Source organism: Acomys minous, assembly GCF_964271855.1.
Source record: "Acomys minous genome assembly, chromosome: 12".
NCBI lineage: Eukaryota > Metazoa > Chordata > Mammalia > Rodentia > Muridae > Acomys > Acomys minous.
The window spans coordinates 5,242,662-5,265,824 of NC_140493.1; the positions used below are offsets into that span (position 1 = coordinate 5,242,662).

Here is a 23,163-nt window from a genome sequence, read left to right on the forward strand (position 1 = left end):
ACAGGGAAACGGTCTGTGTCCCACAGTGAGCAAGCTCTTCCACGACAGAACTTAGCTCTGATTCTCCAGGACGCGGGGCTGGCCTTTTCCTCAGTGCCGTGTTTCAGGCAGGAGGCCCATCCAGCTGTGTCTCTCTGTTGGTTGTGATATTTCATTTGCTTCGTTGTATAAAATGCAAGGATTCGACTGTTCTATACCATACGCTTTGTACATTGGCGCAGATGCCAGATGAAGCTCATCTGGGGATGTTTTGTTGACAGTTTGGCCGGTACCGCTTTACTTACTTTTTCCAGAGTGGGGTGTTGCCCCTGCTGCTCTTTCCTTCCAGTGTTATATAACCTTGTCCTGCCTGCAAACACATCTACTTCCCCTGTACACTGTGCCATTTTTACACTGAAATATTCCCAGTTCAGTCAGCAGCGTTCGCAGAACGGAGGTTTCCCCTCTGTCTTCTGAAAAGCACGTCGCTCCTGCGGAAGAACATGGCATCCTGCTATCTGTAGATCGTGAGCTCCTTAAGGGCATGGGGAGGCGGGATAAAGGAGCCCTTGAAAGACTCGGGCTCTGCACTGGGACTTCCCACGACTGCTTTTCGTGTCTCTCTCCACCCAGCCCACCTTCTCAGCAGTCTACAAGGAGAGGCTAGAGTGTCTAGTAGCACTACATCTCCTGATGAAATCGGAGAAAGGGCTATACGTTGTGTGGCTCGGGGTCACTGATCAGTCGCAGTGAGGCTGCCTACGTGGAGTCAGGGTGCAGGGACAGAGAGAAATACGCCAGCAGACGCTGCACAACTGTCTTGGATCATGCACAGTTCCCCGACTTGGGAACTGGAGTTTGTCTCAAATTTAATCAAATCTCTAATAGACCTGGGGAGTCCCTTTCGACATCTAACTCACATATAAAGTAGCTGTACAAGCACCACCACCGAGGTTTCTTTCAGAAGTAAATAAGTACATAAATAAAGGTTCTGAGAGATGACCATGTGTTTCAGTTAAGTCCTCACTCTGCCTTCGCAGTTGTTCATTTTCAATCTTATAATTCAAACAAACATTTTTTGGCCTATTATCCAGGTGATCCTTTGTGATAATGTAAATTTTGCTTGGTGTGATGGTGCACATATTTAATCCCAGCACTCTGGAAGGAAAGGCAGATGGATATCCTTGTGAGCTTAAGGTCAATCTGCTTTGCAGAGTGAAATCTTTTCTTAAAAAAAAAAAAAAACAAAACAAAACAGGAACAACAAAAACAACAATAATATAATAATAATAATAATAATAGTAATGTGAATGTCACTGGTTCCTGAAACTGTTTTTTTCTCATACATCTAAACATCTTTCAAGTAGAATGACTTCCATAACTGATGGCAGCTTACACCCGTCAGCTCCTGGAAGTCGTGATACAACTGTCACACCCACACAAGCCTGACCCTAGTCACCATTCACCAAAGTGGCAAGACTGGAAACCGACCCTCTAAAGAACTGTTAGTCCCGGGTGTTGTTCCAACACTTACCTTAAACTCTCTCTAGCAAGATCAAAGGAAATGCCTGCACTGAAGGCTGAGGATTGGGGCCCGGAGGAAACTCTCAGAGGCAACGGTTTCTTCATAAGAAACTCTGCTTTGCTAAAACTCAGCATGGCCCCTAATAGAAATGTGTGGGGAAGATACAGACAGCTCCGGGTCAAAAGCGATTCAGCAGCGCCAGGCTCAAGGTGAAGAAATTAAAATGGTGAGAAGATTTCTAGCAATAGTTGTGTACACAATGGTGATCTTTTAAAGTTCCTTTTCAAATTAGGAGTAAAAGATATTTCGATAAGAATGGAACTTTAAATAAGGAAACAATGGCCGTTATTGGCGGTGCTTTTTCCTTTCTTCGGGGATCCTGAAATAAGGTGCCACTCAATCAGCGGTTACCCCAAGTCCTTGGTAGACACCCCCAGAGACCCTAAGCATGATGACTAGTGTACTCAGGGTTGAATGAAAGCGCACAAGGAGTAGAAACAAGACAGATAAAGTTATTGTCCTCCAAACAGGAATGAACAGAAGGACGTGGCCACTCTGAGGAGGACAGGGCCACATGTCTGTATATCTACGGGAGCCCCGGAGGGACTTAAAGAATGGGGGAGGATTTGAACCAGATGACAAGGACAGGACCGGGTCGAAAAGTAAAGATCTGTACCAGATGCAGCCAGATGAAGGCGTCGCCAGAGGACGAGGAACAGCACACTTTGGCCAAGTTCACTTCCTTCTGACTTTACCTGCTAAGGAATTCGATTAAAATTGTGAGCCTTAGCCGGGCGGTGGTGGCGCACGCCTTTAATCCCAGCACTCGGGAGGCAGAGGCAGGTGGATCGCTGTGAGTTCAAGGCCAGCCTGGTCTACAAAGCGAGTCCAGGACAGCCAAGGCTACACAGAGAGACCCTGTCTCGAAAAACCAAAAAGAAAAAAAGAAAAAAAAATGTGAGCCTTGTTCTTAGAAATAAAAGTACAAACTCATAATCGAAAAGGGTTGCATAGTATCTCTGGAGATTTCCCACAGGCAGCGTGAGAGGAAACAGCCAGGGGAGACAGACAAGCAGTGCCCGTGACTCGGACTTCCTCACTCAGGAGATGAAGTTGTGCCCGTCTTTGCTGGAATGGAGATGCATCCAGACTTCTCGCCCGGGGCCGGAGGGAGCAGGATACACGTGAGAGTCATCTGCAGCACTGAGTTGGACGATTTGAGCTTCTGATGAGGGAAGACAGTCTTTAAAAGGTAGCTAGGGAGGCAGAGGCAGGTGGACTCCTGTGAGTTCGAGGCCAGCATGGGATACAAAGCAAGTTCCAGGACAGCCAGGGCTGTTACACAGAGAAACCCCTGTTTTGAAAAACAAAACAAAACAAGCAAACAAACAAAAAGCAACCAGGGAATGAAACAGGGGTGGGGGGTATGGCAGGTCCTTGTTAGAGAGAAGTTTGACCCACACACACATCATCATCATCATCATCATCATATTTTATATTTAACATGGGGAGCACTGGGGAGAAGTTGCAGATGGTTAAGGAAAATATTCAGAACTCTGGTTTAAGACTAATTTTTGGAGTGGTGGTAGCTGAGGGGGGAAGCAGTTAATTTATTGCAATTGCCTTTTATATTCTTCAAATCCACACTATTTACTCAGGTTTGCTGTCTCTCCCAGCCACCCACCATAAGGCACGGGCCAAGCCTTTAGGAGGCATTTGCCAGTCCTGATGTGAAGGACATCAATTCTCTCTGAGGTTCTCTGTTCCCCCGACAGGTGGCGCCATGACAGCACTATTTACAGGGCTGGGTTCCTTCTCTAAACACAGTGCTTGCCCGGCAGAAAAGCTGTTTTTCAGAGGGAATTCACCTTCTGAGGACCATGTGGGATAAGAGGGGGCAATGCTAGCTAGAATAGAAGCTTGGTGAACAGTTCCCTTTTATTAATTTATTCAGATTACATCTCAATTGTTATCCCCTCACTTTTATCTTCCTGTTCCTCCCTCCCTCTTTCACCCTTTTCCCCTCCCCTAGGTCTGTGACAGAAAGGGACCTCCTTCCTCCACTATATGGTCACAGCCTCTCAAGTCTTTGATGAGCATTTCTTTTGTGTTTCAATATCCCAACTATAGTAGGCACCCTGAATGAATGTCTATTTCTAGTCATTTAGATAGGGGGGGATGTTTATGAAAAGCTGCCTTTCGGTGCAAGAAGTTATATGTCTTGTGAGGTGTGCAGGCATACACTTGCAGAGTGCTGTGGCTTAGGTGTAGGAGAACTTCCATTTACAAATGTAAAGCAGAAACCATAATGTGCACCACTACTGAGAGCCCGTAAATCTGCGCGCCGTGCAGAAGGGCAGTTTGTGTCACCGGGGAGCAACTGACTAATCTCCAAGAGCAGAGTTATGCTGTGTCAGGCTAAAGTTGCAGCTTATTTCCACAAAACTGTACGGGCCTTGTCTTTGAGATTAAAAACCGACTCTGAGAGAACCTTAGGCAGATTAGAGATGGGCGTTCTAGAAACAGGGAGTTCTAATGAGTTGTATATGGGGTTGGGTTGGCCCCAAACAGGAAAGTTTAGCTTGAAGCCACAGATGGTTATGTAGTTATTTCAATTAAAATGTGTCTCCCTGAAGGGAGGAGAGAGGCTCTGACTTCACAGGACCCACCCCTGCTTACTGGTGTGGGAGAGACTCTTCCTGGGAGCTGCCTGCAAGCAAAGCAAGGAACTCCATGGATGCAGCTCTCGGGAGCAGCCACCCATGCTGGGGGTGGGCTGTTTCTGATAGCTTGGAGTCACCCGCTGCTCCCCCTGTTAAACAGCCCAATAAACTTGCTACTTCACCAATCTCGACCTGGGTGATGTTGTTTGTTCATCAGTCTGTCTTTGGGGTCCCATCTGGGGTGAATAGAGGTGAACTCAGACATTTCTTAACCCCTCAGGCATCTGCAGCACTTTGAGACACTTCTAATGTTACAGATTTGGAAGTGATGAGAGGCAGGGCTGTAGCACCTGATCGGTGTTAATGTACTTAAAATTCATCGTGTGGCGAATCAGATGGAGAGGATGATTTCAGTTCTGGGCAGGAACTACTCGGAGGCTCCAGGAGGCAAGGCTTGCTGGAAGTGCCAGCCTCGCACAGATCGTTTCTTTGTTGGTGTCTTTTGAGTTAAAAAGTTTCATTACACTTTACCCGACGTCTCTTAGCATTGTTTTTACAAAAGCCTGATTCTTACTCCTTAAGGATTAAGTAGAAACAACAACCCTTTCTCTAGAAAGAAAATATGTATTTGCAGGATTTTGCATTTAATTTCCAATGGTGTGGCTTTCTGAAATTCAACAGTGACGCCTGCTATAAACCCTGGGTGGGAAACTCCAGCTGAAACCCACTTACCAACAGTCTGAAAAAGAAACCTCAGAGGCCACTGGGAAGTAGAGAAGGTGGAACAGGGGAGAGTGAGGCGACCTGGGCAGCATCTCTGAGATGCTAGTATAAGTTAAAGAAGAAGAAGAAGAAGAAGAAGAAGAAGAAGAAGAAGAAGAGCTTTTCTAGGAAGATTTTTATCTATCTGGACTTGCAGGGAATAACCAAGGATAGCGTGCATAGGATTAGAACTGCAGTCAGTGGCTAAAGAACTCAACCAGAACTTTCTTTGGCGTCTAAATAGGCTATGCTGCTTTTTGGGATTTAGGTCAAACCATGGAGGATCTGAGCTAGAAGGGAGAGAAAGCGAGCTCACCTAGGGAGGGAGCGCCTGCAAGCACCTCCAGCAGCCGGTCCAGGCAGTCAGAGCTCCACCACCCACTCAGGGCTGAGAGAGGTCACGAACCAAACCTGAACTGCGGTGGTGAAAACTGACTAAAATGAGGTTGATTTCCTTGAAGCCCCCCAAATAATGGAACAATTAGAAAGATAGTTTCGAGCTAAGGCTCTTTTAAATCCAAGTATCTCAAGGTGAGATCCTGGCTTTGTCAAAATCCAGCCTGTGACCTTGAAGTTTTACATCTGTTTCTGAGCTCTTATGTAAGAATAACGGCTTCTACTTCATATAGCTGTTGGGAGATAATACTGGAGCTAAATAACTGATCAACGCCATGGTAATCGATGCTGAATGTTTAAACTGTAGCAGAAACCTATGCCCCAGTCCCAGCTGTGTACTGGAGCTGTTCTCCTGGGGCCCCAGCACAGATTACCCAAGCGCTGTCTACTTCAAGGCTAGCCTTTTTGCCTCATAGCTCCTTTTGCTTAAAATATAAGGCCCATGCTATCTTGAGAAGCTAACCGTGACCTTTTTCTTAATTCTGCCCTCAAGGGGAAGGGTTCTTTATATAAGGAGAGATTATATTAAAAGAGAGTTTACTCAAGAGGCAGAGGCAGGCAAATCTCTGTGAGTCTGGGGCCAGCCTGTTCCACATAGTGAGTTCCGGGCCGTCCAGGACTATCTGGTGAGATCCTGTCTCAAAAAGAAAAAAAGGGAAGGAGGAAGGAAGGAAGAGGGAGAGAAAGGGAGTGAGAAAGGAAAGGAAAGGAAAGGAAAGGAAAGGAAAGGAAAGGAAAGGAAAGGAAAGGAAAGGAAAGGGAGCAGTACAGAGTTGGCCCGCATGATAAGGGCTGGAGAAACATCCTACCGATTGCGAGCACTGCTGCACTTCCAGAGGCCATGTTTCCCAGAAGCCATGGCAAATAGCTCACACCTGCCAGGACCCGAGATGCAGGAATCTGACACTACACCACATGCACATGTGCGCGCAAACACATAAATAGTAAACCTTTAAAAAAGGGGGGGGGCAGGGAGAGGGCAGTGATGGTGCACACCTTTATAATCCCAGGACTCGGGATGCAGAGGCAGGTGGATCACTGTGAGTTCGACGCCAGCCTGGTCTACAAAGTGAGTCCAGGACAGCCAAGGCTACAGAGAGAAACCCTGTCTCGAAAAAAAACAAAATAAATAAATAAAATTTAAAAGTCTCCAGGACCTTCCCGGCATGGTTTTGCTTTCCTGAAGGAGTCATTTGCCACCCCCAGGAGAACGATAAAGAAACTAACATTTACACAAGACTGCCCAGGAGTTGTACATTTGTCTCCCCAAGTTTTTATTCCTATCATATGCATTCTGAAAACCAAATCTCAGGCAGTCAATTCAGCGCTGGAATTAAAGATTCAAACCCACACCTGTGCCCTTTAACTCTCTTTGTAACAGAGCAATTTTACATGCTACACACACACACACAGAGAAACGGGGGAGGAGGGAGGGGGGAGAGAGAGGAGAGAGAGAGAGAGAGAGAGAGAGAGAGAGAGAGAGAGGGAGGGAGGGAGGGAGGGAGGGAGAGAGAGAGACAGAGAGAGACAGAGAGAGAGAGAGAGAGAGAACCTTTGTTCTGGGGCAGCCTCAGGAAAACTCCGTCACCCAAGGGAGCTGCCTGGAGATGATGTCAGAGTTGACTCCGGGGAACACCTTGCCGGCATCTGCCACTAGAGGCCGGAGGCAGTTATTGTGGTTTCCTTAGTGATGTGTCACTCCAGAAATCCCGGGCAACCCCTCCAGAACAGTGACTCCCACTGACTCCCACTCCATCTCTAGAACAGGTGTCATGCCTGCTGGGCCAGCGCTCTCATTCAGAAGTCACCCTTGGGCAGGGCTGATGAAGGGACATGCTTCACTGCAAAGAAGTCTCTTGCAGGTGTGGCTACCAAAACCTCTTATTAGCTGGGTATGTCCATTCAGACCTCTGCATTTTCCAGTCCACTTTGGATCAAGGTCCGGGGCAGAAGGGAAAGAGGGCAGAGCTGGCAATGCTTGTCCCAACCAGGACAAGGTCAGGTAACTCTTTGGGACTGGAGGCAAGGAGAGAGGAGAAAAGGCATGGTCCCTAAATGTCCTGCTAAGTAAGCCCTGATCCACAACAGTGGACCCAGAAGCCCCACCCTTACGTCCCCTTAGTACCAATCAGCAAGAGGGGAGATGACGCCTTTTTTTTTTTTATTAAGGTTGACACCAAGGAAAGCATTGAGAAAGCATACACAAAGGCGGGGAAAGAGCACACAAAGTCACCACTTCAGGAGGGAGAAGAGAGGAGGCACATCAATTAAGAACCTCAGGACAGCCACATGCTCCATGCCCTGGGGGGGGGGGGGGACAAAGGGGAAAAGAGAGGGGAAAGCGCCGCCTGGGGCTCACAGACAGGTCTGAAACACCCCTGGAACCTAATACTAGAGCCGCAAGCCCTGCCCCTGAGGGCTCACACACTACTGCTACACAAGTGGACACAGGTAACACAAGACATTATGGAGGCAACACCAAAAAGCAGAGGGTAGTGACATATTGACAGAAAAAAGGAACTGAAGCTAGCAAGTATAGCCAGAAAAGAGAAGGTTGGGATTTGTGTTTGTTTGTTTGTTTGTTTGTTTGTTTGTTTGTTTTTGCCTGCAGCCCCTCCCCCCTCCCAAGAGTTCCTCACACATCCCCTAAATCTGGGCCGTTGCTGAGCAGCCCTCAAGTCTCTGCCTGTGAACTGGGCACTTTGTTTTCTAGGCCCAGGTGAGTGGAAAAAGCAAGCCCAGATGAAGTCGGTGACAGGGCAGGGTCCAGCTCTGCATGGGAAATGCCAGAGCTTGAACTACTGTGTCTTCGTGCACGTTCATAGCCAGCTCCTCCCAGCCCAGGGGCCCTTGGAACCCCATGCACCCAGATTCCTAGGGCTGCAGCTGCCTCCTGAAGCTCCCTTTTACCAATCAGCAGCCGCAGAGATCTGTGAGAGGGAGAGGCTGCTGCAGAGCACTGTCTATCTTGGGATTTCAGCAAAGGGGTACATTTCCTGTTGCCAGAACAGAATACCCCAACTCCTTAATTTCTAGGTAAACAGAGATCATTTGCCAAAGTCCTAGATGAGTCCTTTTTCAGTATAGAAAAAGCAGAATTTTATTTACATAATTCAATGGTCCTCCTGTTTCCTGGGAAGAGGGAAAAGGGCACGGTAAGGGGATGGATGGGAGTCCAGAGATGGACACTTCCTCCCCGGGAACCTCACCTTTCTGCAGTTTGTTATGATGCATGGTTGGGTAGGATTCGCGATGCTTCCAAAGTCCTTCACCTTACAAATCCTTCTTTGAGGGAGTCTCTCTCCCTGACCTATAAGAACCACGTTTGGAGTGAAGAACACTGCACCGCACTGTTCAGTTCCCTCGCGTGAAGCACTTGGAAACCCAAAGCCAGCCCGAGTAGTTGGTGCCCTGGTGGGGGTCCCCCTCACAGAGAGGCTTCACCCTCCAGCTGCAGCAGGGTAATGTCAGGCAGGTCGAGGGGTTCCACAAGTGGCCCATCCTCCCCAAGGAGACCAGCACAGGGGCTCTCAGATCGCTCGAGGTGACTGGTGGGTGTGGTGGGGCTGGGCATCTCTTTCTCCTCTTCGTCCTCGTCCTCCTCACCAGGATCGGGACCCAGCAAGCCGCCTTCTCCGATCCCAGGTGAAGGTGTCTCCTGCTCGTGGGGAGCACTGGGAAAGCTCCCCTTGCCTCCGGCCACGCCCAAGCCTCCTTGGCGGGGCGCGGTGGTCATAATCTGGCACATGGAGACTATGGCCCGCTGGTTGGCGCACACGTCGTCCGACAGAACCTGGATGTGCGAGGCCTGTTCATCCAGTGCCCCTCTCATGGCCCTCACGTCCTCAAACAGGGCCTGCAGCTGGGCCTTCAGGTGCTCCATCAGTTCCTTCATGCCACCGTTATACTCCCCAGAGATCACGTCCCCCACGGCTGGCACTGTGGACACCTCCAGAGGCGCCGGCATGTCGCCGCCGTCCTTGGTCATGATCTCCAGCAGACTGTCCTCCATTGAGTGGCAGAAGCGGGCAGTGGCAGCTCTGGGTCGCGTCCAGCCGGGACTCCAGGGTGGGGGAAGGGTGTAGCGGGAAAGAGGTCCCGTGAGGGACCGGGTGGAGCCCAGGGACACCACCTAGGCTCCCTTAGAGGGGTGGGGAGCCGACGTGAAGAGAGCGGGCCCCAGGCAGAGGGTGCGGGCAGGAAGGGCCAAGAAGAGTCGGGCGAAGACCCGTCTAGGGTCCCGGGGCCAGCGTCTTCGGGCTTGCCCAGGAGCAAAAGTGCCCTGCCAGCTCGCCTCCCGAATGATGCCTATGTCCCCGCCGCCCTCCGGACAAACACCGGCAGAGAATGCACACAGGCTCGCCGGGTCACAGAAGCGCTCGCAGAGGGATCGGGGTTGAGACAGCGACCCGCAGCGCGTTGGTCGCGGGACTCCCCCCTGGCCATCCACCAGCAGCGCCCGCGAGTGCGGCTGGAGCGGCAGGGGCGGGTCTCCCGGCAGCGCCACGGTTGCTCCCTCGTTTCCAAGGCGACGCACGGCACGTAAATGACGTATGTCTCCATGGCAACAAGGAAGTGAAGAAGAAAGGGGAAAAGGGTTCCGAGGCTGCAGTGAAGCTCTGTTATATGGGCTAACGGGTGTGGCAGGGACTCTGCAGTGGCCTCAGAGAAGCTGCAAAGAGCCTGTGGCTGCAGTGTTTAATAGGACAGCATGAGAGAGCAGTTCGCTGCACGCCCCCACCCGCAAGCCAGAGAGAATGCCTGGGAAGGCTTTTCATCAGCTCTCCGCATTCCTTCCTTGGAGGATGGCTTGAGAGTCAGATCCTTCCTCCAGCAGCCTGCAGGACTGGGTAGTGAGGCGATTGTTTATAATCCCAAGCGAGGTGACCGCCCCGCGCCAGGCCCCGCGGTGCAGAGGGAGGAGGGCAGGGCAGATTTCCGCCTCTCCGAGCTTTCTGCATAAACCAGTTTTCCCTCGCTCCAGAAAGCTCAACGTGCGATTCTGTCCCTTATGGGACCCAACTGTTTCTACCCAAATTGTTGTGAGCTTTTGAGAATGGTGAGTCTAAGTACTTAAATTTTGAGAATGTTAACTCCATTAACAACAGATTTCCCTCCATCACGGAATTCCCAGCGCTTAAAATAGCGTCTGAGACGCAGAAAGCAGATGCTTAATGTGTTTGTGGAATGGATACTTAAAAAAGAGCCACCAAGTACCATTGCTTTCCTCCTGATTCTCCAGTCCACACACAGTGGACTTCAAAAGACCTGGATACAATTTCGTCTCAGCACTTAAGGATTCGGAGTCCTCCGCTGAGTCATTTTCTTGATGTGTTGGGGTACCGGACTGTGGCGTTTCTAAATCTGAGTTAACACTGCACTGCCACACCACTGTGAATTAATGTTTGTGAGGCCACTGCCCCCGTGTCCATGCTTAGATGTCTACTAAACGCCCCTGTCCTTCGTGAAGACTCCTTTCCCCTATTTAAAGGGCAGAGTAGCAGAAGAGAAGGAAGAAGAAAACTTGGTTCTATTTAGGAGATTACATAGATCGGGAGGGTTGTCACCTTGTGGGCTGCAGCCCACCAGTATCACTTTGGTAAATGAGAAAGCCAAGTGATCACAACCGCAAGTTTACAAGAATCTAGGAAGAAGAAATAAATTAACGATAGAAATAAAGATAGAAGAAATTAAGTGTGAATGAAAGTTGGACACTAGTAGTTCTGTAAAAAGCCAGTGTGTTCTTGAGTTGCCCTGGTTCTGTGTCTTGGTGATGAAGGGGAATTTTTGTGGCCCCTTCTACTGCTATTAAAACAAAAGCAAAGGGGCTGGGTGTGGTGGCGCACACCTTTAATCCCAGCACTTGGAAGGCAGAGGCTCCAGAACCACTGTGAGTTCGAGACCAGCCTGGTCTAAAGAGTGAGTCTGGGACAGCCAAGGCTACTCAAAAAGACCTGTCTTGAACCCTGCCCCTCCCCTAAAAAAAAGCAAATTAAAATATCTTACAGTACCAGGGTTTAAATAAATAACCTAAGACATACATATTGGACAGATCTGAGAATTTTAATTTCCCAACACAAATATGTAAACACATTAACACACACGCACCATGCAGTATTGTTATTGCTCTCACCTCTGCCATGTGCGATATACACGGTTAATAAACCCTACATGAGCCCTACATTTCTGGCTCATAGAGGAGCAGAGAGCTCATCCTAGGCATCCCTAGGCTCATTCAGACTTTTTTTTTTAATGTAGACAACAAAGCCTAGTAATCTGAGTTTGATCTATGAAACCCACATGGTAGAAGGAGAAAACCAGTGCCCACACGTTACCATTTGACTCCCAAGGGCTCACCATGACACACATGTGATCACGTGCAAATGTCTGTTGTTCTATTTCTTGAACTACAGGAAAACTAGGAACAGAGGCAAGACACAGCTGAGCTTACCCAGAATGCTTCCTGATCACACCAGAGCAAAGGCTCCCAGAGCTTTGTCAGTTCAGGCCTGCTGTGCATCCCTCCCACAAGAAAAGACTGACATGCTCCGAGGCTTCCTACCGTGGTCCAATGAAAGGTTCTATCTTGCCCGTTCTCCTCAAGTGTGTTCCCTGCCTTTAGCCTCTGGACACTAGCCCTGTCCCCATCTCTGCTGCCAAATAAGCCCACACAGCAGGAGCTGGGTTATGTCATCACACAAGGTCCTTTGCCACTATTATTGTGGGTACTGTGCATGTCAAGGCTTTGAGCATCAGAATACCATGTCGACCAGAGGCTCTGACCATGCAGGACACAGAGGGCACAAGGGGTCTGGGACAAGAGGGAGGGGAAGTTACTGGAGAAGCACCGAAGATCATGGGAAGCAGGTGCAGAGGTCCAGGGGTGTGGCTGATCCAGTCCAGTTCCAGGTCAGACATTTGAGAGGGTAGGTGGGGACTTGAAAATACAGGGAGGGGCTAATGTTGTGAGGTTTTTTTCCCCTCAGTTCCTCTACTAATCTGGCTATCACACAAATAACTGAGACTCTACTATAATATTTTAACAAGCATCCCAGCACAAGAACTGAGCAGTTTTCACTCTATTCTTAACCCTCTAAGCTAATTTGGCTTCCTCTCAGCAGACATCCCAGAGGTACTTGCACTTTATAGCTTTCCTTGCTGAGCACTCTCTCTCTCTCTCTCCCTCCTCCTCCTCCTCCTCTTCTTCCTCCTCCTCCTCCTCCTCCTCCTCTCTCTCTCTCTCCTGGTCCCTCCTGGATACCTACCTGTTGTTGAATCCCCCACTTCCTCTTCTAATCCTTCTCCCCTGGCTGGCAGGAAGTCCAGCCCTATCTCTTCCCCTACTCAGCAATTGGCTGTAGCTGCTTTATTGGCATATCAGGGGGACAATTGGGGAGCAGTGTTTATACAACATTGAGACAAGAGATTCTCAGAACAAGGATGGCAACTAGATATTGGTGGGGGGAGCGGGGGGGGGGGGCGGTCCGGATATAAATCAGTATTTGAATTACACCGTAACCTTATGCCAACAAGGAGGAAGCACCGGTTGTGTTTGATTTAAAAAATAAAATAAACAGATCACTTCATAAATTCTGCATGAAAATTAGAGATGGGGCCGGGCGTGGTAGCACACGCCTTTAGTCCCAGCACTCGGGAGGCAGAGGCAGGTGAATCGCTATGAGTTCAAGGCCAGCCTGGTCTACAAAGCGAGTCCAGGACAGCCAAGGCTATACAGAGAAACCCCCGTCTCAAAAAACCAAAATAAAAATTAGAGATGGGAAGACAGACAGGTCTAGTCTCAGGAAATTAAGAGTGGTGTATACAGGGAATAGAGCCTTCGCTGGCTGGCTGGGCTATCAGGCTGGGTCATTGGGATGAGTCCCCCATATTACTAAACCATTCAGAGGAACTGCTCATTGGGGCAGGGCAGGGTGGGTGTCTTGCATGGTCTCCTGCTTCCTACCTTGGTCTGGGTATCAATGTAGCTGTTACCATTCTTCCATCTCCCACTGATGAGTGTGTAGGGAGAAGAGGCCTTGGGCTATAAAGGTAGTCTCCTCCATTATGTGTGCCCAGGCCTAAGTATCACATTGCCATGAAAACTGCAATTCTGAGTGCACCCTGCTGTTTTCCCCTCTCTGATCTTGGTTATCTATCCCCATCTGAGATAGCTGGTCTACTTTTGCACAATAAATCTGATAAACACACTTCTGGACTAGAAAAACACACTAAAGTCAAGGTCAACTGAAAGTCTAGCTGCTACAGGTTAATCTAAAATCCCCAGACAATAATCGCCAATATAACTTATGAAGCTGTGTTGACTCTCTCAGCACCTGTTTGTTGTTTTTTCAATTTGACACAAATTAAGAACACCTGGAAGGACAGAACCTCAATTGAGGAATGGCTGGCCCCCTGACTGTCCTCTGGGACACTTTCTTGGTTGCTAATTTATGGGAGGAAGGGCCCACTGTGGGTGGCGCCAGCATTGGGAGATGATTCTGGGTTATATAAGAAAGGCAGCTGAGGCCTTTAATCCCAGCACTCGGGAGGCAGAGGCAGGTGGATCGCTGTGAGTTCAGGCCAGCTTGGTCTACAAAGCGAGTCCAGGACAGCCAAGGCCACACAGAGAAACCCTGTCTTGAAAAAGCCAAAAATTAAAAAAAAAAAAAAAAAAAAAAAAAAAAGTTTTTTTAAAGCAAGACAGCTGAATGTGAACATGGAAACGAGCCACCTAGGAAAGAAATTGTTACCAGGTGTAGGGTGTCGCTGTGATGGACCTAGCCAGGCTTTTTTTGGAGAGCACTGTAGAAGCATTTGGAACTTTGGGCTGAAAAAGTACGTAGAGCCTGGTGAACTGTTCTGTGGAGACCTGGAAGAGGCCGCTGAGAAAATGCAATTCGACAGAGACCTGGCTTGTGAAGTCCCAGAGGAAAACAAAAGACGGGTCGGGATGTCCATGTAATTAATGTTTGGGGTTAATCTGTGTGAGTGAAAATTGCTTTACTAGGATGCTCTAGACACTAACCCTATCCTTGCTTGGCGGGGGTGGGAGAATTACCTGTGGTTAATAAGAGACCAGTATAATCGAGGGGGGATTTTCCAGGGGCAGGGGTGAAGGGGGTCGGGGGAGTCTTTAGAATTATCACTCAGAAGGATAATTTCTAGTTCATTGGGGGCAACTTTTCTTGACAAATTACTTCTCACAGCTTCAGCCCGAGTGTAAAGGAGTTATAACTCTGCCTGTGTAATGTGATGTGTGCACCAAAAACTCCCTTTCTCATTTGTCAGAGTCTAAGGGCATCTTTGTGTTCCTGAACAAATACTTTAAAAAAGACAAACACAAAACAGGGCTTGATGTGTAGCCCAGGATGGCCTTGAACTGTTGACCTTCTTGTTTCAAGGTTCTGGGTTCTGGGATTGCAAATGTACACTACTAGGCCTAACAGTGAAATATCTTAGTGTTTATTTGTTTGTTTGTTTGTTTGTTTGTTTATGGGGTTGTACACAAGCTCAAAAGTACCTGTTGGAGATCAAAAGGCAATTTGCAGGAGCTGGTTCTCTCCTTTAACCTCAGGTCAGCAGGCTTAGCAGAAAGAACCTTCACACATGGAGCCACCTTGACAGCAGCCAAGCATTGTACACAGTCAAAAGACTGTGAAAAAACGGAGGCCTTCACGTCCCTTGCTCACACCTCTTCCTGCCTGTTCTAAAATCAAACCAAACAAGGACTCGCCACAATGGCCCAACAGATGACAGAGGATATAAAAAGCTAAGTCTCCGCAGGACTGCAAAACTGAATCGAATCAAGCATCAATTGTGGCTCAGAAAAGCGACTTTCCAGGGACTGAGGTTAGTCTCGAAATAGCCCAAGGTGGCCAATCTCAATAAAGCCTCTTGCTTCCCACAGATTTATCCAGGTCTCCGAGAAGCAGAGGCAAACTTTAAATGAAATTTGCTGGTGACTGTCTGGATCGAGTGAATTAAACTGGGACCAGATTCTCCTCAGAGGGTCGCCCCAAGGGTTCCTCCGTCGTCACCATTACTGCACACTCTCCTCCAGTCGCTCCTGTTATTAAAATCCACTCTCCTTTACCCGAGGCACCAGTGGCGTCGCTCAACACGGCAGGCTATTAGCCATGACACTTCCGGTGTGGTAGACAAAAAAAAAAAAAAAAAAACAAAACCTGTTCAAATAACTCATACTTAAATGTCTGAAGTTTCAATAAGGTCTGTGGGGCATAATACCTCTCCTTCTCATACTTGTGACCTTTATTAATGCTTGGGGGGACATTCTCTTTCATAGAAAAAGATTGCAGAGAAAAGCTCAAAGAAACGGAGATGGATCATAATGTCATTTGAAACCTAACGTCATAACTTGAGGCCTAAGATAAGGAAGGCAGGAAGTCAAGAGAGAAAAACTTCTCAGTGAAATTTGAACTCTGAAGCAAGCTAGCTTTATTTTCTCTTCCTCCTGGAAAGGTGCAAGCTGTTAGCAGAATTTGCTTGCTGTCCTGGACTCCCTATGTAGATCAGGCTGTCCTGGAACTCACAGAGATCTGCCTGCCTCTACCTCTCAAGTGCTGAGATTAAAGATGTGTTCCACCATACCCAGATTTTAGGCAAGATTTTATCTTTTAAAAAAATTTAATGGTGGAAAGGAAAATATACCTAAAAGTGAAGCTTCTAAAAAAACCATTTGTTGTTCTTCCCTGTCCTGTGTTTGTTCCTTACACTTGACTTTGCCTTGTACTTCAGGGCTAGGTCTCTAAAGACATCATTGTTGACAACAGTTTTGTCCAAGGGAATATCCAGAGTACCCTGTGGGCATGAGGTGACTGTAGTTATAAACCTTCACAAAGGGCTTGAGCTTTGATCTCTTGGCTTTGATTTTCTTCTTGCTCGTGGCAGCTGTTGCTCTTCAGGAACCGCCATCAATTCCAGCCACCAGGACATGGCTGTAAGGATGGTCTGAGGTACCATCACCAATGGTCTTCACGACGACGGCATCCAGAGTAGAATCCGTCCAGGACCAGCACCGCTTTCCCGGGTTTCATGACATTTCCCATTTCAGCAACAGCTGGTACCCAGCAACAAGGGAAGAAGGACCTTAGGCGAGATTTTAAAAAGCATGTGGAAAAAGATGAAAGAGTGAGAGAAGGACTAAGAATCTTCCCTCCAGGGGGCATTAAAAGCCAGAAGACAGCATTGCGGCTGATTTCTGACAGCAAAGAACCCTTTGAACCCTTTCTTGCCTCTGAGCTCAGCTCTCACCACACCCTGGCTACCTGCTGGGTAACCATGAACCCTGAAGCTGCTGTGCACAGAGGGATGGCTGCACACCCAGACGCTCCCAACACTTCTGTTTCCAGGGTCCACAAACACTTTCCCTTCCATGTGTCCCCTTCCTCGCCCACCCTGCCCAGCCCCCTACATTTCCTCCCCTTTCACTAATAACGAAAGTCTTCTAGAAAATGCACTGAGCCTCTGTCTGCACACTCTGAGCCAGTTCCGGAGACCTCCCACGGCTGCAGCCGTGACCTTTCCCTGCCCTCTGCCTTCACTCCTTTCAGGTTTATAGGAATGGAATCATGGCGGAGCTTCAGTATTGCTGCTTCTGCACAGCATACTTGTAAAGATCACCAAAGTCACCGGGGGCCGAGGTTTGTTTGTCTCATCTCTTGTGTTCTGTTGCATGGAATGTGCCATACTGGGGTTTAAAAAATATTATTCTGCGTATTCCTGAGATTATAGTTACATCCCTTCCCCCTTCCCTTTCCTCCCTCCAAACTCTCCTGTATACTCCTCCGTGGTCTCTTTCAAATTTGTGGCCTCTTTTTTTTTTTTTAATGTGTGTGTGTTGTTGTTGTTGTTTCTAAATATATAAGTACAACCAGCTCAACCTGTATAATGTTACTCACATGCCTGTTTTCAGGGCTGACCATCTGGTACTGGATAACCAATTAATGTGCTCTTCCCAGGGCTGGGGGCTGGGGGTGAGGGAGACTGTTTCTCCCACTCCCAGCATTCCTTAGTTGCTGTAGTTCTTTGAGTAGGGCCTGAGGCCTTGGGAGCACTTTCTCTGCCTTCTCCTGTGGTGGCATTCCGATGCTGTTCAGGCCGGGCTGTCACTGACGGCCCTGCGATGAATATTCTGGTACCTGGCTCATGGTGCTGATTGCACAGGTTTCTCCAAACTTTATATTTGGGAGGATTTGATGAACCACAGACTTCAGCTCTACTGTGGCAAATCATCTCCCAATCAGCCAACAGGGGCAAAAGTTCTCACAGCCCACTGTCTTAGTTCGGTGTTAGTTATTTTTACATAACTATGTTTGTTTCTCAGTTTCTCTCTTAATTTGCCTATCACGTAAGTAATTGAGACTTTTATATTTCTTTATAAAGCTTTACAGCACAATCTTGAGCAGTTTAAGTCTGTTCTTAACCCTCTATGATATCCTGACTCCATCTTTGCCAAAATCCCCACGTTACTTGCTTCTTAGTTCTTTATTTGCCCCAGCGGAATCTTTTTCATCTCTCCGGCACCTCTGCCTGTGGCTGAATCCCCTGCTTCCTCTTTTAGCTCCTCCTCCCCTGGCTGGCAGGAAGTCCAGCCCTGTTCTCTCCCCCTGCTCAGTGTTGGGCTTTAAGCTCCTTTATTGGCATACCAGGGGACAATTGGTGAGCAGAGTTTATACAACATTGAGGCAGATTTTCAGAACAAGGCTTGCAATCAGATATTGGGGACACAGAAATCAGCATTTGAATTACACAGTAACCTTATGCTCACAGTTCGGGCTGTCTTGCTGCACCGAGTCGCCATGACCAAAGCACGTGGAGGAGGAAAGGCTTGGTTTGGCCTTCACTTCCGTGACCTCAGGTTTTCTGCCCGTGCCCCAGTTCCTGAAATAATGACTCTAAGACTTTGTTATCTATGAATAAATGCCTAGGCCATAGGCTTTGGCTCCTTCCCCAATTAGCTCATAAATTATTTCAGCCATTTGACCTATTGTACATGTGCCCCATGGCTGGGGGCCTCTCCTCAGTTTCACGCATCTGTCTTCCTAAGGGTCTGGGGCAAATCTTCTGCCTCATTCTATCCCAGAGTTCATCTCTCTCTGCCGGAACTCCCACCTCCTATTTCCTGCCTCAGCTAATAGGCCATCAGCTTTTTATTGACAGATGATGCTTCCATACAGAACACAAGAGATTCTACATTTCCCCCTTTTAGACCAGTAAAGGGCTCTTTCTCTTATTATAATAAAACATAAACAATAAGAACAATTATGAAAACTATCGTTTAAGAATTATATTCGCAGCCAGGAATAGTGGTGCACGACTGTAATCCCAGCACTCTGAGAGGCAGAGGCAGGTGGACCTCTGAGTTCAAGGCCAGCCTGGTCTACAAAGTAAGTCCAGGACAACCAAAGTGAGTCCAGGACAACCAAGGCTACACAGAGAAACCCTGTCTCGAAAAACAAACAAACAAGAATTATATTCACAATGTCCAGCCCATTTGTATTTGACAACTTTCAAGAAAGTACTGTCTATCCTATCTTTGTTGGCTCAGTTTATTAACAATTAAACTTTATTATACAACCCAACTAGCATATACAAGAAGGAAAAAAAGGTTAAAGGGACAGAAGATTAAAACCTCCTGGAATCCGTTCGGCAGGACGGGTCCTTAGGTGTCTCAGTCCCACGAGCTGGTCCCGTCCCTTCCTCTCTCTCCGTGCCTTCTCCTTCTCTCCTTCTACCTCTTCTTTTTTTTTCTCCCCCACCTTCCCAGTCATATGCAAAGGGCGGTCCCTTCTCCCTTCGAGGGTCAATTAAGAAAACAATAGCCACGGTGGGGTTCCTAGGTAGGCTTCCTGAATTCCAAGCCCAGGAAGGCTCCAAACAGTCTCTCACAAGGTATTTATGGTGTGCCCCAAGGGTAAAGCCTGCCAAGACTGCTTCCACCTGCGACAAAGCTTAATCTTTCCCACATATCTTGGTGACTTAAGAGTTCTGTACTTAAATCATTTTCTATCATAGTTTGTATTTATCAACCTAAAAAAAAATCTACTTAGTCTAAAAATATTTTTAAAACATTTTCTTAAATCCTAAACAACTTAAGCTTAATTGTGAGACTATAACTATTACTCAACCCCATCAGAGACTTGAGAAGGAATAAATATTATCTGAGTTTGCATTAAGTGCAGAGCAAGCAGCTCCCAAAACTGTAGACATGACAGAGACAGCTGTTTGCCTGACCAGTCAGTCACCCAAGTTTTCTCTGCAATGTCGGAGCATCATCCTCGGCACTCTGGCTCAGTATAGAACAGACTTTGATGAGGCAGGAATTGTGAAGGACTGCATACCTTGCCTTGGCAAAGCTCAGCAATCAACTTCGTCCACGTCCTCCTCGCCGACAGCTTGGACAGCATGCTGTCTGCAGTTGAAGCAAAGACAGTTTTTCCCCAGTGGCTAGCTTGTCACTTTTGAAGCAAGCTCCATATGGAGGTTCTTTGATGCTTATCATCTTCTTTGACGTAGGATGGGGGTGCTGCCAGGAGCTGGCATGTCTCACTATCCAAAAAAAGCTTTGGATCATTAAGGTTTTTGAAGACCATCTATCTATAGTGTATCTCAATAAGCAAACACTGTTTCCAACTAATATCTGTTCAATCTAGGAAACATATTCCTGTAGTTATTTAGACTAGTGTCTAACATGACCATGAGTTTGATTGTCTTACTACTAACTAACTTGCACTTCTTTTTTCTTTCTTTCTTTCTTTTCTTTCTTTCTTTCTTTCTTTTTTTTTTTTTTTCCTTCTTCAAGACCCGGTCTCTCTCTCTCTGTAGCCTTGGCTGTCCTGGACTCCCTTTGTAGACCAGGCTGGCCTCGAATTCACAGTGATCCACCTGCCTCTGTCTCCTGAGTGCTGGGATTAAAGGCGTGCGCCACCACCACCCGGCTAACTTGTACTTCTTAATTATCCTAAACAGTTTGTAATAGTAGCTTTCAAGGACTAGAACTTCATATGCTTTTTTGGGGGGGGGTGTTCAAGACAGGGTCTCTTTGTGTTAGCCTTGGCTGTCCTGGATTCGCTTCGTAGACCAGGCTGGCCTCAAACTCACAGAGATCCACCTGCCTCTGCCTCCCAAGTGCTGGGATTAAAGGCGTGCACCACCACCGCAAACCCTTTTTAATGACAAGCATCCATCACCCACAGAACAACTAAAAACCATACACCCCTTTTTGGGAAATGGGCTTTGTTTTCTTAAAACCACTTCCTGAAGTTTGGGGATGATGCTTCCTATGGGGGGGCAAGAAAATTGGGATAACGACCAAGTCTTAGGAGAGCTAGCTGTATCAGTCTCTATGAGCTGTGAAAATGCAGGCTTAGTTGAAGCCCTGACCGGAACAGTCTGTGATGCTGGATGATCTAGCTAGACATTTTAAGTTGTTTTGAGCATATTTTGGGGTGGGAGAAAACAGCTACTGAGGCAGTCTGTGACTGGATCAAGAAGGATGCTGCAACAAACATGTCTCAGCATCTCAGCATCCTTTGGGATGGATCCTGTCAAGGCTGCTCCAACTCCATCGGTGGCCGGTCCTTCTGTCCTGTAAACTTAAACACTTTCACAGGCGGTATACACTTTCATAGAAACACATGTGTGGAATGTGCAGTGTGCACAATTTAGCTGAAAATGATTCTCTGCTCTTTGTTCGAGCAGGTGAGAGGCATCTGTCTTTCTTTTTAAAGCCAGTCTGGACTGGATAACCAAACCGTAATGCCAATTTTTCATCTACGCCCTATGAAAGGATGGCATGACAAGTCCTGAGGCTGAGACATTCAGAGCTATTCCCATAGAGAGAGAGCAACAACTCAGGTTGTTACCTGTTTTGTTAGTCTTCTTGGTTTCTTTCTTCCTGCAGCCAAGATCTTCAGAGGTTTTCCCCCGAGTCAAATCTGATTTGTATTAATTTGGGTGGGATTCATAGTTTTTGTTCTGTTGAAATAAATATAAAACCTCTCCAATGTAACACAGTTCCTGCCTTCCATTCTGAGGTCAGGACGCCCATCGGCTGATCTAATTCAGCAGTCCTTTCTAAAATTCAATGTTTTTTAGTAGCTGTGCTGTTTGTCTCATTGAAAATTTTTAAAAAATTAAAGTCAATAAAGCATTATTTAATTTATGTCTGGGCGACCCCATAATCCCCTTCTCTTCTATGAGCATTTCCTTTAAAGTCCTGTTAGATCTCTCTACAATTATTTGTTCTGTAGGATTGTAAGATATATCTGTAACATTTTCTATATCATAATGCCTAAATATTGTTGTATTTTACTGGATGCATATCATGGAGTAGCATCAGCTTTATTCTCTAAAGGCATTTTAAAGATAGTCATCACCTCTAATAAATGTACAATTTCAGAATCATCCTTTTCAGAATTCAAGGCAAAAGCCCATTGGAATTCTGAATATAAATCCATGGTATGGTACACATTTTTTAGTTTTCCAAACTCTGCAAAATGAAAAACATAAGCTATTGTGTGACATTTGTCTAAGGTAATATTGAGCAGAGTTTTTGTTTTTCGAGACAGGGTTTCTCTGTGTAGCCTTGGCTGTCCTGGACTCACTTTGTAGACCAGGCTGGCCTCGAATCATAGCGATCCGCCTGTCTCTGCCTCCTGAGCGCTGGGATTAAAGGTGTGCGCCACCATTCACGTCTTAGAATTTATATATTTAATTCAGTATATAGACCTTCATCTAATAATTGATTCTTGTTAATATACTTATAATATCCAGGTTGACCAGGAAGGCGCATAGCTGAAGCTCCTTTATCTAAGGTCTCAGTGGGTTGCCATTCTGCAATCTCGTCACAAGGTGGCGCTGTAGGCTATAGATAGGATTTTGTCATGCTACCTTATTCTGATTTAAATACTCCTCTAATCCCTGGTAGATGGCCTCCATTCCAGTACTTGATTTTTCAGTCTTTTTCTTCTGTAAGTCTGTTTTCTTCTGATTTTTCTTTAAAGGATATATAAAGTTGCAGTCATTATTGAAAACAATTGTATGCTGATAAGCATAACAAAATACGATAACCAAAATCTGTCATCACGTTTTGCATTTTTATGTCTTATTCCTTTTAATTTTACTTAACTCTATTTTTAAGAGAGCTTAATTGTTTTTAAACTATTTTTTGTGACTGTCTATATACGGCTTCCTTTCTTTCTTTAACATTTAAGCATATTTTTAAAGCATTTTGTACCTGTTCAGAGGCTTTTCTGTGCTAGGACTGATTTTCCTGCCTGTTTCTGACTTCTGCTCAGCTCAGACCTCGTGCTGTGGCGGACTCCACCCACTCAGGTCAGTGCAACTCTCCCTCGGGTCCCAGCTACAGATAGCATCAGGCCTGCAGCAGCAGCAGCTCCTAGCCTGGCCTCCGCCCGCCCCCATCTCAGTCTTGGGCCCACACACATGCCCTGGCCTTGGGCCGCCACTTCTGAGCCAGAGAAGTGGGGGTGACTTTAGCCTCACCTTTCGCTCTCAGCCTCTCTGCAGCTTCCTGCTTTGCACTACAGCTCTTTGCTCCAGGGAAGGAGGTGTCTAAAGGGGCCGCCTTCTGCTCCTAGCCTCTGTACTCCTAACAGCCATGCTAAAGCAGAGGTCTCTGCCTAGTCTACGGCTTCTCCGTTGCTAGGAAACTGTGTCCGGCTCTGTGTCCTGGAACTTTTGGTCTAGTGTCTAAGCTTGGATTCTGTGTAAATCCTTGCCCCAGGGTTGGTACGTCGGGTTTTTCGCCTGTGCTCCAGTTCCCGAAATAGTGACTCCGAGACTTTATTATCTATG

The 23,163-nt window shown here is 47.1% G+C and overlaps 1 protein-coding gene and 1 long non-coding RNA gene across 2 annotated transcripts; both read right to left on the minus strand.

Moving 5' to 3' along the window:
- Positions 1-6,856: 6,856 nt before the first annotated feature.
- Positions 6,857-10,980, minus strand: CCDC184 (coiled-coil domain containing 184). Its single transcript, XM_084750666.1, has one exon. It carries the CDS (start codon positions 9,335-9,337, stop codon positions 8,753-8,755), a length of 585 nt encoding a protein of 194 aa, XP_084606792.1. The 5' UTR covers positions 9,338-10,980; the 3' UTR covers positions 6,857-8,752.
- A 4,753-nt stretch (positions 10,981-15,733) lies between these two features.
- On the minus strand, positions 15,734-23,063 carry LOC311578624. Its single transcript, XR_014772914.1, has 3 exons — positions 22,852-23,063; positions 21,210-21,321; positions 15,734-16,431 (listed from the first exon to the last, which is right to left on the minus strand). It is a non-coding gene; the product is annotated as an uncharacterized lncRNA (long non-coding RNA).
- Positions 23,064-23,163: the final 100 nt, after the last annotated feature.

Bases quoted from the DNA above. Each gene is read 5' to 3' on its own strand.
- CCDC184 (XM_084750666.1), bottom strand. From the start codon at position 9,337: ATGGAGGACAGTCTGCTGGAGATCATGACCAAGGACGGCGGCGACATG.